Below are 13,606 nucleotides of genomic sequence, written 5' to 3' on the forward strand. Positions count from 1 at the left end.
GACATGACCATTACTATGATGTTGACATGACTATTTCTGTGATGTTGAGATGGCTATTTCTGCGATGTTGATATGACTATTTCTGTGATGTTGAGATGACCATTACTGTAATGTTGACATGACTATTACTGTAATGGTGACATTACTATTACTGTAATGTTGACATGACTATTACTATGATGTTGAGATGACCATTACTGTAATGTTGACATGACTATTACTGTAATGTTGACATGACTATTTCTGTGATGTTGACATGACTATTACTGTAATGTTGACATGACCATTACTGTAATGTTGACATGACCATTACTGTAATGCCAGCCCTATTTATTCCTACCACTAGGGCTAGACCATGCACATGGAATTCACTACATGTGTAATTTACTGTGTGATAGGCAGCCCTATCACAGCCCTAATTGTTGTCGATTGTACTTCCTACACTAGGCAGGTGACCACTAGCGTAGGGCTGGGCGATATGGCCAAAAATGATATCACGATAACGATATGATAACATCATATCACTTGATATCGATAATTATCGATATTGTTGTTATAAGTATTAAACCCATTCTCTGCCACCACTTTGATCATCCTAAACCATTCTCTGCCAGCGCTATTTGTCTGGAGATGTTCACCTTCTTTGCAGGGCTATAACTTTTTAAACTGTATTGCTAAATTGACATTACTATGGCCCATTCAACATCAATTATCTATCGTTCAGGATGTAGGAACGTTTTACTTTTTCATTCACACATTCATACGAAAATACGTCTAGAGTATAAATATGTTTTTATCGTTTTCTGCAGTATTTCATAGAACGTGAGATATAGGCATAAATGCATATATTAGATTATCAAATGCAGTTTGATACCGATCCATGCTATATTAAAAATTTCAACTGTACATGGTCCTAAATGTTATGACTGATCATCTGCGGGTGAACGGAGGGGGGGGGGGGGGGGTCGTTTATAATTCCGTGACCGACGTTAAATGATTTATGTAGTATGGGTGATATATTGATCAGAGCAGTTTGTATCGAAAATGATAAAGAAAAACGGTGAAACTCACGTCAGTCTCCTCGTACCGTTGGGCGATGAGAGTGGAACAAACGGATCCCAGTTATGTGGTGGGGATCGTGGCGATCCAGTTCCGGTTTGTATAATACTAATATACGCCCAAATCATGTTGTTTATTGAGTTATGGCAACGATCTATGTCCACGGTGTGTGGATTTAGTCCCGGGATGATAAACGAGTGGCCGGACGGAATTGGGGGACGGACCGAGCTGAAACGGGCATTTGCGGTTTGGCAACTCGCCGATTGGCCACCAGGTGGCAGTATTGAAGCGTTGCAGAGTTGTGCTGGCTCAGACAGCATCAGCCAAGACTCCGTGGGTGAAATATGAATACCATGACGAAAATATGAAATATGAACTTGAAACACGCTGTACAGCGATATTGGCAGACAACGCATGGCGGGCAATAACGCTGAACAGCGATTTTGGCGGGTAATGGGTTAACATTTTTTTTGTTGTTGCCGCATTCTTTAGTGTTACATCCCCTCACACTCCAGTTCTCAGGCTGCAGCTGGTTTGAAAGTGAAAGTAAACGGGCTTCTCTGCTGGCTGTGGCTCCAGGGGAGTTGAATAGTTCTGGCTCTGCTAGTTTCTTTTCTATCTTTTGGCGCTTTTTTGGTGGACAAACCACCGCACATGTGCACCGTGACTCGCGACTGGAGACTAGCTCTGCTAGCACACATAGCCTACTGTGTACAGACCGTTTCAAACTGTATTTTACATTAGAAACAGTGTTTACCACAGGATTTTCAGAGACTATGGGGGGTGAACCGCCGACCCTCTAGGGCAGGGGTCTCAAACTCAATTTACCTGGGGGCTGCTGGAGGTAGAGTCTGGGTGAGGCTGGGCCGCATCAAATATTCCACACAAAAAGGGTTTCATGTATTTATTTTTATGGAAATGTATGGTTGAAACATGCAAACGTTCAAACGCACACACACTAATAAGCATTGGAGGCTTTTAACCAGCGCCAGAGTGGGGAAATCATTCAGGCCAGGAAATATAGTGCGAAATATAGCCCCAGTCAGGCCACTTTTTAAGCGGGGGGTCCCCCACCAGGAGATTGTGTTACAAAGACTTAATTTCCTGCATTCTGGTGCAGGAATTGTTTTATTTGTACCCTTTAAATGCCAGTGTTTGTGATGACATGACTGCAAAAAAAGAAAAAAGAGAACTTTTTTGGAAATCATCTGGGGGGCTGCAAAATATCATCCAGTGGGCCGCAATTGGCCCGCGGGCCGTGAGTTTGAGACCCCTGCTCTAGGGGGTCCAGGGGCTGCCGCATGCCCCCCCGGAACACTTTTTTTGGGGTACATTTTAAAGTTAAATGCATCAATCTGGTGCACTTTGAGAGCAAAATAAAGAGGCTAGATCTATGATGAACTTTGTGCTCAAAACACAAAATCGACTAGACTAGTGCTTTCCAATCCTCTCCTCGAAGCACCCCAGCCGTTCAATGTATTTGTTGAGATATGGGATTTGGTGAGTTATATTAATATGTACTGTTGGACTGTGGTAATTCCATGTACGAATAAATAAATTATGATGATGATGATGATGATGATGATAATTCCGCCACCAGCACACCTTATTCAACTTAACTAGCCCTTTATTAGTTGAATCAAGGTGTGCTGGTGGTGGAATTGAACAAATACATGGAACGGCTGGGGTGTCTCGAGGAGAGGTTTGGGAACCACTGGACTACTAGAACTAGAGCATACATTTGAGCCATCAAAGAAATTAAGCAAAAGTGGTTACCTGTGTTGAACTGGTTTATTTTTTAGAAAATAAAAACATAGTGGATTACTATTACGACTACTACCACTGCCAATACTACTGATACATCCCTATTGGCAACCTTTATATATATATATTATTTTATTTTATTTATTTTTTTATTATTATTATTTTTGTTCATTATACAACTGTGACGGGACGCCACAGTTTAGGTGATTAATGGGAAACCCTGAGAAAGCAAACTAAATAAATCGACGAGAAAAATAAATCTCAATTTGGTCAGTACATTTGGACAAGCAAAGCCATTACTTTAAGTTGCAAGAAAGACAAGTCTGTCCACTGTCTCTGGTTTTAAAACTGCCCTGTTGCAGGTAAATTTTTTATTTTTTATATAATTATTTATTATCAATCGATATTGATTATTAAAATATATCGCGATAATTATCGTTTTATCGCCCAGCCCTACCGCTAGGGTTGCCGCGGTGATGTGAACTTTTGCATTTCTTCTGTATGTTGAGTAATGGAAAATGTAGCTTACCACTGTGCCTGTACAGGGGATGTTTTAATGAACCTTTATAAGAGTAAAGTTGGACACTACATTGTGTGAGGAGTAATGTTACATTCAGCAGATCTGTTGTTGCCTATTGGGCTTTGCCATACTGTGATTATTTGCAACATATTTGATGCTAAATGCAGTACCCTTTTCTTCTGGACAATATTGGTCATTTTGGTTTACACTTTTTTAAATCAATTGACCGATCTAAAAAAAATATATATATATATTATTGCGTGTATATTTTGTGATGACTGTCTTCTAAACCACCTTCTCCCTATATTGTATGTGTGTAGCTCCCAGATGACCTGAACACTCTGTGGGCGTACATCACCTTCTATGGAGGTGAATGTCAGCTCAACCTTAACAAGAAGGTCACACACCTAGTGGTGCAGGAGCCCAAAGGGGTGAGCTCCTCTTCATCTTAACTTTCATTAAAACAGTTGGGTTGTACAGTTACCTACTGTATCAGAGGGGTTAAAACAAGGTGTTATATGGAGAATTATATTCAAATAACTACAGTATGTCTAGTTTAGTGAATAGCCTGTTTTTAGCCTATTGCCGGAAGGGACTCCCTGTGTTTTTACTGGTGTCTTTGTCTGATGAAGAGGATAGAGCCGGGTTGTCCTGGTGTATAAGTGTATAGAGCAGGGTTCTCCTGGTGTATAAGTGTGTAGAGCAGGGTTCTCCTGGTGTATAAGGGTGTAGAGCAGGGTTCTCCTGGTGTATAAGGGTGTAGAGCAGGGTTCTCCTGGTGTATAAGGGTGTAGAGCAGGGTTCTCCTGGTGTATAAGGGTGTAGAGCAGGGTTCTCCTGGTGTATAAGGGTATAGAGCAGGGTTCTCCTGGTGTATAAGGGTGTAGAGCAGGGTTCTCCTGGTGTATAAGGGTGTAGAGCAGGGTTCTCCTGGTGTATAAGGGTGTAGAGCAGGGTTCTCCTGGTGTATAAGGGTATAGAGCAGGGTTCTCCTGGTGTATAAGTGTATAGAGCAGGGTTCTCCTGGTGTATAAGGGTGTAGAGCAGGGTTCTCCTGGTGTATAAGGGTATAGAGCAGGGTTCTCCTGGTGTATAAGGGTGTAGAGCAGGGTTCTCCTGGTGTATAAGGGTGTAGAGCAGGGTTCTCCTGGTGTATAAGGGTATAGAGCAGGGTTCTCCTGGTGTATAAGGGTGTAGAGCAGGGTTCTCCTGGTGTATAAGGGTGTAGAGCAGGGTTCTCCTGGTGTATAAGGGTGTAGAGCAGGGTTCTCCTGGTGTATAAGGGTGTAGAGCAGGGTTCTCCTGGTGTATAAGGGTATAGAGCAGGGTTCTCCTGGTGTATAAGGGTGTAGAGCAGGGTTCTCCTGGTGTATAAGGGTGTAGAGCCGGGTTCTCCTGGTGTATAAGTGTATAGAGCCGGGTTCTCCTGGTGTATAAGGGTGTAGAGCAGGGTTCTCCTGGTGTATAAGGGTATAGAGCAGGGTTCTCCTGGTGTATAAGGGTGTAGAGCAGGGTTCTCCTGGTGTATAAGGGTGTAGAGCAGGGTTCTCCTGGTGTATAAGGGTGTAGAGCAGGGTTCTCCTGGTGTATAAGGGTGTAGAGCAGGGTTCTCCTGGTGTATAAGGGTATAGAGCAGGGTTCTCCTGGTGTATAAGTGTATAGAGCAGGGTTCTCCTGGTGTATAAGGGTGTAGAGCAGGGTTCTCTTGGTGTATAAGGGTATATAGCAGGGTTCTCCTGGTGTATAAGGGTGTAGAGCAGGGTTCTCCTGGTGTATAAGGGTGTAGAGCAGGGTTCTCCTGGTGTATAAGGGTATAGAGCAGGGTTCTCCTGGTGTATAAGGGTATAGAGCAGGGTTCTCCTGGTGTATAAGGGTGTAGAGCAGGGTTCTCCTGGTGTATAAGGGTGTAGAGCAGGGTTCTCCTGGTGTATAAGGGTGTAGAGCAGGGTTCTCCTGGTGTATAAGGGTGTAGAGCAGGGTTCTCCTGGTGTATAAGGGTATAGAGCAGGGTTCTCCTGGTGTATAAGTGTATAGAGCAGGGTTCTCCTGGTGTATAAGGGTGTAGAGCAGGGTTCTCCTGGTGTATAAGGGTATATAGCAGGGTTCTCCTGGTGTATAAGGGTGTAGAGCAGGGTTCTCCTGGTGTATAAGGGTGTAGAGCAGGGTTCTCCTGGTGTATAAGGGTATAGAGCAGGGTTCTCCTGGTGTATAAGGGTATAGAGCAGGGTTATCCTGGTGTATAGGGGTATAGAGCAGGGTTCTCCTGGTGTATAAGGGTATAGAGCAGGGGTCTCCTGGTGTATAGGGGTATAGAGCAGGGTTCTCCTGGTGTATAAGGGTATAGAGCAGGGGTCTCCTGGTGTATAAGGGTATAGAGCAGGGTTCTCCTGGTGTATAAGGGTATAGAGCAGGGTTCTCCTGGTGTATAAGGGTATAGAGCAGGGGTCTCCTGGTGTATAAGGGTATAGAGCAGGGTTCTCCTGGTGTATAAGGGTGTAGAGCAGGGTTCTCCTGGTGTATAAGGGTGTAGAGCAGGGTTCTCCTGGTGTATAAGTGTATAGAGCAGGGTTCTCCTGGTGTATAAGGGTGTAGAGCAGGGTTCTCCTGGTGTATAAGGGTATAGAGCAGGGTTCTCCTGGTGTATAAGGGTGTAGAGCAGGGTTCTCCTGGTGTATAAGGGTGTAGAGCAGGGTTCTCCTGGTGTATAAGGGTGTAGAGCAGGGTTATCCTGGTGTATAAGGGTGTAGAGCAGGGTTCTCCTGGTGTATAAGGGTGTAGAGCAGGGTTCTCCTGGTGTATAAGGGTGTAGAGCAGGGTTCTCCTGGTGTATAAGGGTGTAGAGCAGGGTTCTCCTGGTGTATAAGGGTATAGAGCAGGGTTCTCCTGGTGTATAATGGTGTAGAGCAGGGTTCTCCTGGTGTATAAGGGTGTAGAGCAGGGTTCTCCTGGTGTATAAGGGTATAGAGCAGGGTTCTCCTGGTGTATAAGGGTGTAGAGCAGGGTTCTCCTGGTGTATAAGGGTGTAGAGCCGGGTTCTCCTGGTGTATAAGGGTGTAGAGCAGGGTTCTCCTGGTGTATAAGGGTATAGAGCCGGGTTCTCCTGGTGCATAAGGGTATAGAGCCGGGTTCTTCTGGTGTATAAGGGTATAGAGCAGGGTTCTCCTGGTGTATAAGGGTATAGAGCAGGGTTCTCCTGGTGTATAAGGGTATATAGCAGGGTTCTCCTGGTGTATAAGGGTGTAGAGCAGGGTTCTCCTGGTGTATAAGGGTGTAGAGCAGGGTTCTCCTGGTGTATAAGGGTATAGAGCAGGGTTCTCCTGGTGTATAAGGGTGTAGAGCAGGGTTCTCCTGGTGTATAAGGGTGTAGAGCAGGGTTCTCCTGGTGTATAAGGGTATAGAGCAGGGTTCTCCTGGTGTATAAGGGTATAGAGCAGGGTTCTCCTGGTGTATAAGGGTATAGAGCAGGGTTCTCCTGGTGTATAAGGGTGTAGAGCAGGGTTCTCCTGGTGTATAAGGGTGTAGAGCCGGGTTCTCCTGGTGTATAAGGGTATAGAGCAGGGTTCTCCTGGTGTATAAGGGTGTAGAGCAGGGTTCTCCTGGTGTATAAGGGTATAGAGCAGGGTTCTCCTGGTGTATAAGGGTGTAGAGCAGGGTTCTCCTGGTGTATAAGGGTATAGAGCAGGGTTCTCCTGGTGTATAAGGGTGTAGAGCAGGATTCTCCTGGTGTATAAGGGTATAGAGCAGGGTTCTCCTGGTGTATAAGGGTGTAGAGCAGGGTTCTCCTGGTGTATAAGGGTATAGAGCAGGGTTCTCCTGGTGTATAAGGGTGTAGAGCAGGGTTCTCCTGGTGTATAAGGGTATAGAGCAGGGTTCTCCTGGTGTATAAGGGTGTAGAGCAGGGTTCTCCTGGTGTATAAGGGTATAGAGCAGGGTTCTCCTGGTGTATAAGGGTGTAGAGCAGGGTTCTCCTGGTGTATAAGGGTGTAGAGCAGGGTTCTCCTGGTGTATAAGGGTATAGAGCAGGGTTCTCCTGGTGTATAAGGGTATAGAGCAGGGTTCTCCTGGTGTATAAGGGTATAGAGCAGGGTTCTCCTGGTGTATAAGGGTATAGAGCAGGGTTCTCCTGGTGTATAAGGGTATAGAGCAGGGTTCTCCTGGTGTATAAGGGTGTAGAGCAGGGTTCTCCTGGTGTATAAGGGTGTAGAGCAGGGTTCTCCTGGTGTATAAGGGTGTAGAGCAGGGTTCTCCTGGTGTATAAGGGTATAGAGCAGGGTTCTCCTGGTGTATAAGGGTATAGAGCAGGGTTCTCCTGGTGTATAAGGGTGTAGAGCAGGGTTCTCCTGGTGTATAAGGGTGTAGAGCAGGGTTCTCCTGGTGTATAAGGGTGTAGAGCAGGGTTCTCCTGGTGTATAAGGGTGTAGAGCAGGGTTCTCCTGGTGTATAAGGGTGTATAGCAGGGTTCTCCTGGTGTATAAGGGTGTAGAGCAGGGTTCTCCTGGTGTATAAGGGTGTAGAGCAGGGTTCTCCTGGTGTATAAGGGTATAGAGCAGGGTTCTCCTGGTGTATAAGGGTGTAGAGCAGGGTTCTCCTGGTGTATAAGGGTGTAGAGCAGGGTTCTCCTGGTGTATAAGGGTGTAGAGCAGGGTTCTCCTGGTGTATAAGGGTGTAGAGCAGGGTTCTCCTGGTGTATAAGGGTATAGAGCAGGGTTCTCCTGGTGTATAAGGGTGTAGAGCAGGGTTCTCCTGGTGTATAAGGGTGTAGAGCAGGGTTCTCCTGGTGTATAAGGGTGTAGAGCAGGGTTCTCCTGGTGTATAAGGGTGTAGAGCAGGGTTCTCCTGGTGTATAAGGGTATAGAGCAGGGTTATCCTGGTGTATAAGGGTATAGAGCAGGGTTCTCCTGGTGTATAAGGGTATAGAGCAGGGTTCTCCTGGTGTATAAGGGTGTAGAGCAGGGTTATCCTGGTGTATAAGGGTATAGAGCAGGGTTCTCCTGGTGTATAAGGGTGTAGAGCAGGGTTCTCCTGATGTATAAGTGTGTAGAGCAGGGTTCTCCTGGTGTATAAGGGTGTATAGCAGGGTTCTCCTGGTGTATAAGGGTGTATAGCAGAGTTCTCCTGGTGTATAAGGGTGTATAGCAGGGTTCTCCTGGTGTATAAATGGATTATCATCTGTTATGAGCTCCATCTTGAAGTTCTGTGTCTTGTCCTCAGGCCAAGTTCGAATGTGCCCTGAAGCACTCCGGCATCAAGATCATCACCCCAGACTGGATCACTGACTCTGTTAAAGACAACAGCAGAAAGGAGGAGACCCTCTATCATCCCCGCCTCACCTACGTGGAGCCAGAGGAAGACGATGAGGAGGAGTACAGCGAGGCGGATTCGTACGACCAGCGGTCCCGCTCCGATGGCAGCTACAGCCCCCGTCGCTCCCGCCAGTCCAGTGGCGCCTCGTCCCGGGACGAGTCCCCGGCCGAAAGCCCGCGGAGACGCCCGGGCCCCCGGAAACTGCACTCCCCGAATCGCAAGGCTGAGCGGAGGAGCGAGCGCATGTTCGACGACTCGGATGACGACTCCTCCACAGAGAAGGAGGGGCTGAACCTCAACTGGACACCGGCGGAGGTTGTCACGCCGACCGCTGCCGCGACAACCAACACAGCCAGAAGGCGGGCGGGGCCGCCCAGCAAAGATCCAATACCGACATCGGGCACCGGGCTGATTAACCTGTGTGCCACCGTGCCTCCTGTGCCCGGCAGCGGTGGACCGGTCACACCAGAGGCACGTCCTGCCGCCCTGGGGCCAACCGGACAACAGGGTCAGTCTAACAAGGACAACTGGTGTTACTGTAGTGTGGTGGTTCTTAACTGGGTAGTCAAGGAGACACAGGGCCAGCCACCATCACCACCACTGCCACCATTGCAGATAAAATATGCACAGCACACAGGTCTTCAGTGTGGACCTTTTATCTCTTTTGACTACAATGCTCCACTGGCCTGACGCACTCCAGTAATTTTCTTATCATAGTGAGTGCGATGTGCTCAACAGAGCGCCGCAGCCCCCCCAACTGGTTTCTCTTTAAAGAAATATCGCCCTATGATGTCACTGTCGATGTCATAGTGAACCATGACAGCCAGGCTTTAGGAACCTGAGATATTGGGGTAACATAATTGCCATGTCCAACCCATAGTACTGACACACGTATGTTTGCTTAACGTCCTACTAAATGAGATGTACATTGTTTTATAGTCTTGCCTTCCTTTAACCTCTTCCCCTTCCTCCCTCAGGTGGAGTACCGGGTCCAGATGCCATGCCTGGGTGGAGTCCAGCTGCTAGAACTCTGCGCAATATCACCAACAACTCTGACATGCAGCAACCCAACCGGCCCGCTAACGTTGCACATGTAAGAATACAGAACTTATTGTGTCTTGTATCACGATTGACAGAGAATATGATAATTGTTGTTGATGTTCTCTTCATCATTCGTTGTTATTCTTATGATCATTGCATGAAAACATTATAGCATTTCTTCTAATAGTCTCTAATAGCTAATATAAAATTGTCTCCAACCTCGCAGATCCTCCAAAGTATGACAGCCAATCAGACTAAGCCATTAGACCAGCAGACGAATCAGAGTCAAGCTCCAACTCCCAACAGTAACAACCCTCTCCTCCAATCAAAGCTGCCTGGCCAGCCACTTACAGCCGAGCAGCAGCAACAGTTGTTACAGCAACAACAACAGCAGCAACAGCAGCAACAGCAACAGTCACATCAAGTTGCCCAGCAACAGCACCAACAGTTGCCGCAACAACAACATCCCATGATGCACCTCCAGCAACAACAGCAGATGATGCAGCTACACCATCAACAACAACAACAACAACAACAGCAGCAGCAACAACAACAGCAACAACAATCGCAGGTCCCACAACAAGGGTTTCCACAGTTGCAACAGCAACAATTTCTGCAGCAACAACAAATACATCAACAGCAGCAGCAGCAACAACAGTTATTTACACAACAACAACAGCATCAACAACAACAACAACAACAACAACAGGTACAACAACAACAACAACCACCACAGTTCCCTCAGCAGCTCTCTCAGCAGCAGCTGCGCCCCCAGCAACTCATCCGGCCTCCGATACAGCAACTACAGCAGCAGCAGGCCCTACAGCAGCAGCTGCAGCAGTTCCAGCAGCAGCAACGCCTGCAGATGCTGCATCAGCAACAGCAGCAGCAACAACAGCAGCAACAGCAGCAGCAACAGCAGCAGCAAACGCAACAGCAACAGCAACAATTGCATCAGCAGCATGTGCAGCAACAGCAGCAACATTTCTTACAGCAGCAGCAAATGCAGCAGCAACACATGCAGCAAATGCAGCAGCAGCAACAACATCTTCAGAACCAGCAGCAGACGTTGCAACATCAGAACCAGCAGGCCATACAGCAGCAGCAGCAGACGCTACAGCCCCACGTCCAGCAGCCTCCTCCCATATCCCTGTTTGGACACGAGCCGGGACAAGCAAGTGAGTGCAGCAAGGCTGTCGTTGGTCACAAATTACATTTATTAAATCGAATTGTAGCGCAGTGATAGAGAAGCAAGATAAAGCGGGGCTGCGCTTTCACAGTCGTAAGTTTTGTGTTCTGTGTATTTATGCTGAATGAGTTATGAGTCAGTCATGATGAGTGCATTTCTGGTATCACAGTAATATGCACAATTATTAGGCCAAGATTTTAATACTTATTTTTGCATGACTGCATTTCAATAAAATTAACTATTCACAATTAGTTGACTAAATTATATGACTATTCAATTCAGAATGTCTTTAGTATCGGACAACTCCTTAACACATTCGGGGCCATTGGGATGAGTCTAATTAATGTCAAGAGGACCGGGGAATGTAAACAAACGTGGGGCTGTTTGTACAGCTAAATCTATACTTTATAGTATTGCTATCTGTCCATTCTCATTGTCAATTGAGTCCATAAACCGTCCCTTCAAAATGGCTTAAAGAAAAAAAAAATCATCAATAGGTTCTCATTTTATAGCGCCGCGAATATGAGCGTTATAGGGGATTTGGTCTAGTATATTTTCTGGAAGCCGAGATACAGGGCTAATAGCTAATAATGTTAAATCCAATGGCATTTCGGTTATAGATACGCTCCAGTTAAAACTCAAACTGCATATGATCGGTACGATCCTCACGCATGTATGCATGAAAGGGGGGGGGGACGGGGACGTCGTTTCTGATTATCGATTACCAATAACCGCGTTAGCTTCATAGCCGAACGCCTGGTTGGCTATCAAAACAAGGCCCGATCGGGATGTACTTTACGTGAAAAAGATCCTACCGTGGTCCGGTGGGATGTCCCAGAGCATTTCCCCGTTATCGATCGCCATCTGGTAGATCGATATGTCCATTGGCTGATGATAAATCCCCTTATTGCATGGTGAAATCTGCGATCCATAACGTAATCCAAGCTACATGCTGCACATCTATAATCCTGCTAACTGAAATCTCCATTGAAAAAAAATACTGATCCGTTCATCCACAGGGCACACTGCATTATTGCGATAGCGCCCCTAAGAGGATCTGGCCGGTATTGCACCTTGTCGAATTCATAGAGTAGGGTAAATCTGCAGTGCTGCTCGGCGACCTTGAATAGGTTATTAAAATGGAATAAAAGCAATAACAACTTCCCACGGATTTATCCGTGCCTCTGTCCACAACGCATGGACTCGAAACACGGAGATCTTCGTGCTTGGGCGGGATTGTGTTAAGAATTCACTACACAAGTTGTAGTTGTAGCTGCATGTGGAGAATCTTCATAATATCAGGAATTATCAAAGGATGAGTGTTGCACTCTCAGTTATGTTTCTGTATTTTCAGCTACTAATTATTAATTAAAGTTAGAATTTGTAATGCCATCAAACAGTGACCTTTCGGCAAAAGTGCCCAGCTTGGTAGGGATCTTTTGCCTAGAGTTTGCTGTTTGATGTCATCCAACAATAATTTTCTCGATTTAAAAAATCGGTGCATCTAAACTATTAATATAAATTTCATCATCAAGTTTACTTGCTTTTAGGGGCGGCTAGGTGGTGTAGTGGGCAAGTCGCTCGCCACCAATGCAGGAGACGCTGGGTTCGAGCCCAGCTCTCCGCATTGCTATCAGCTTGGCTGGTCGTTCATACTAACACAATTGGCAGTGTTAGGGGTGGGAAAGCTGATGGGTGGGGATCGGACGTTGTGGACAGCGACTCCTACAGGTCGGTTGGTGCGCCTGCGCAGCAGAATCAGGAAGCGACGGGGGCGGCGTGTCCCTCCCACGCAGACCCCGCCGCTGAGAGATCGCGCTGTGCAGGTGAAAAGATGCGACGGCTGCTTCCTCGAGTACCGGAGGGGACACGTGATGTAAGGCTTCGTCCACATTGCAGCCGGCTTGTGGGAGGCATGGCCTAACAGCGTTCGAGACAGGCGAGGGTAGAATTGGACGATACGAAAAGTGGGATGGGAGAAAAATAGAAAATGGGAGAAAAAGTAGATAAAAAAAAAAAAAATTTACTTGCGTTTTTTTTTGCAAGTTTATTTTATCAACCACAATACATTTAATATGCAGAATAACGCTAATATTGTCTACATTAGCGTTATTCTGCATATTACATTAATTGTGATTGATTGTTTTTTAAATGTTTTATTAAAACTAGATTCATGGTTTCTGCCAGCAACCTTTTTTTAAATGCATGAACACGGCTAGGCTGTGGCTACATTGATCCGTCACTGAACGGATAGAAATTTGACGGAGGGTATTACTGTACTATCAGTTTGTTCATTTGTAAATAAGAACCTAATGTAATGGGTGTCTTTGCAGATGGTAACGTATCCATTACTTCCAGAATTTAATCCTTTCTGAACTTTTCTGCTCGTCAAAACGGACAGAAATCTGGTGGAAACAGATTCTGTAGTACTGCAGTCAATATATATATATATTTTTTTTTACCGGCCGTGGCCGTCAGGATTTATATTTATATTGTTTCCTCACTTACTCTGCGAGGTGGGGAGGCGAGCCCCGAGCGGACTCTCGCTCTGCCGGACGCGACCCGCTCTGGGGACAGTGGCAGGTGGGGAGTTGTACCGGGGCGGTACACCTGTCAAGCGGTAACGCAGTGTCCTGAGGCGAGCGCAGGGAGGACGGAACCCCCCCCCCCCCCCCTGTGGAGAAGAAGGGCAAAAGCTTGATCTTGATTTTCACTATGAATTCAATCGG

At 46.3% G+C, this 13,606-nt stretch overlaps 1 protein-coding gene across 2 annotated transcripts in view; it reads left to right on the forward strand.

Moving 5' to 3' along the window:
• Positions 1–13,606, forward strand: part of paxip1 (PAX interacting (with transcription-activation domain) protein 1) — a 52,676-nt gene that overhangs the window by 13,574 nt on the left and 25,496 nt on the right. The window contains exons 5-8 of one of the 2 annotated variants that reach the window (XM_084328069.1): positions 3,664–3,774; positions 8,555–9,155; positions 9,625–9,740; positions 9,915–10,866. In XM_084328069.1, coding sequence (XP_084184195.1) covers positions 3,664–3,774; positions 8,555–9,155; positions 9,625–9,740; positions 9,915–10,866 — 1,780 coding nt within the window. The remainder of the gene's footprint in view (positions 1–3,663; positions 3,775–8,554; positions 9,156–9,624; positions 9,741–9,914; positions 10,867–13,606) is intronic. The other variant, XM_084328070.1, reaches the window with a different exon arrangement.

Source organism: Notolepis coatsorum (assembly GCF_963971535.1).
Source record: "Notolepis coatsorum genome assembly, chromosome: 13".
Taxonomy (NCBI): domain Eukaryota; kingdom Metazoa; phylum Chordata; class Actinopteri; order Aulopiformes; family Paralepididae; genus Notolepis; species Notolepis coatsorum.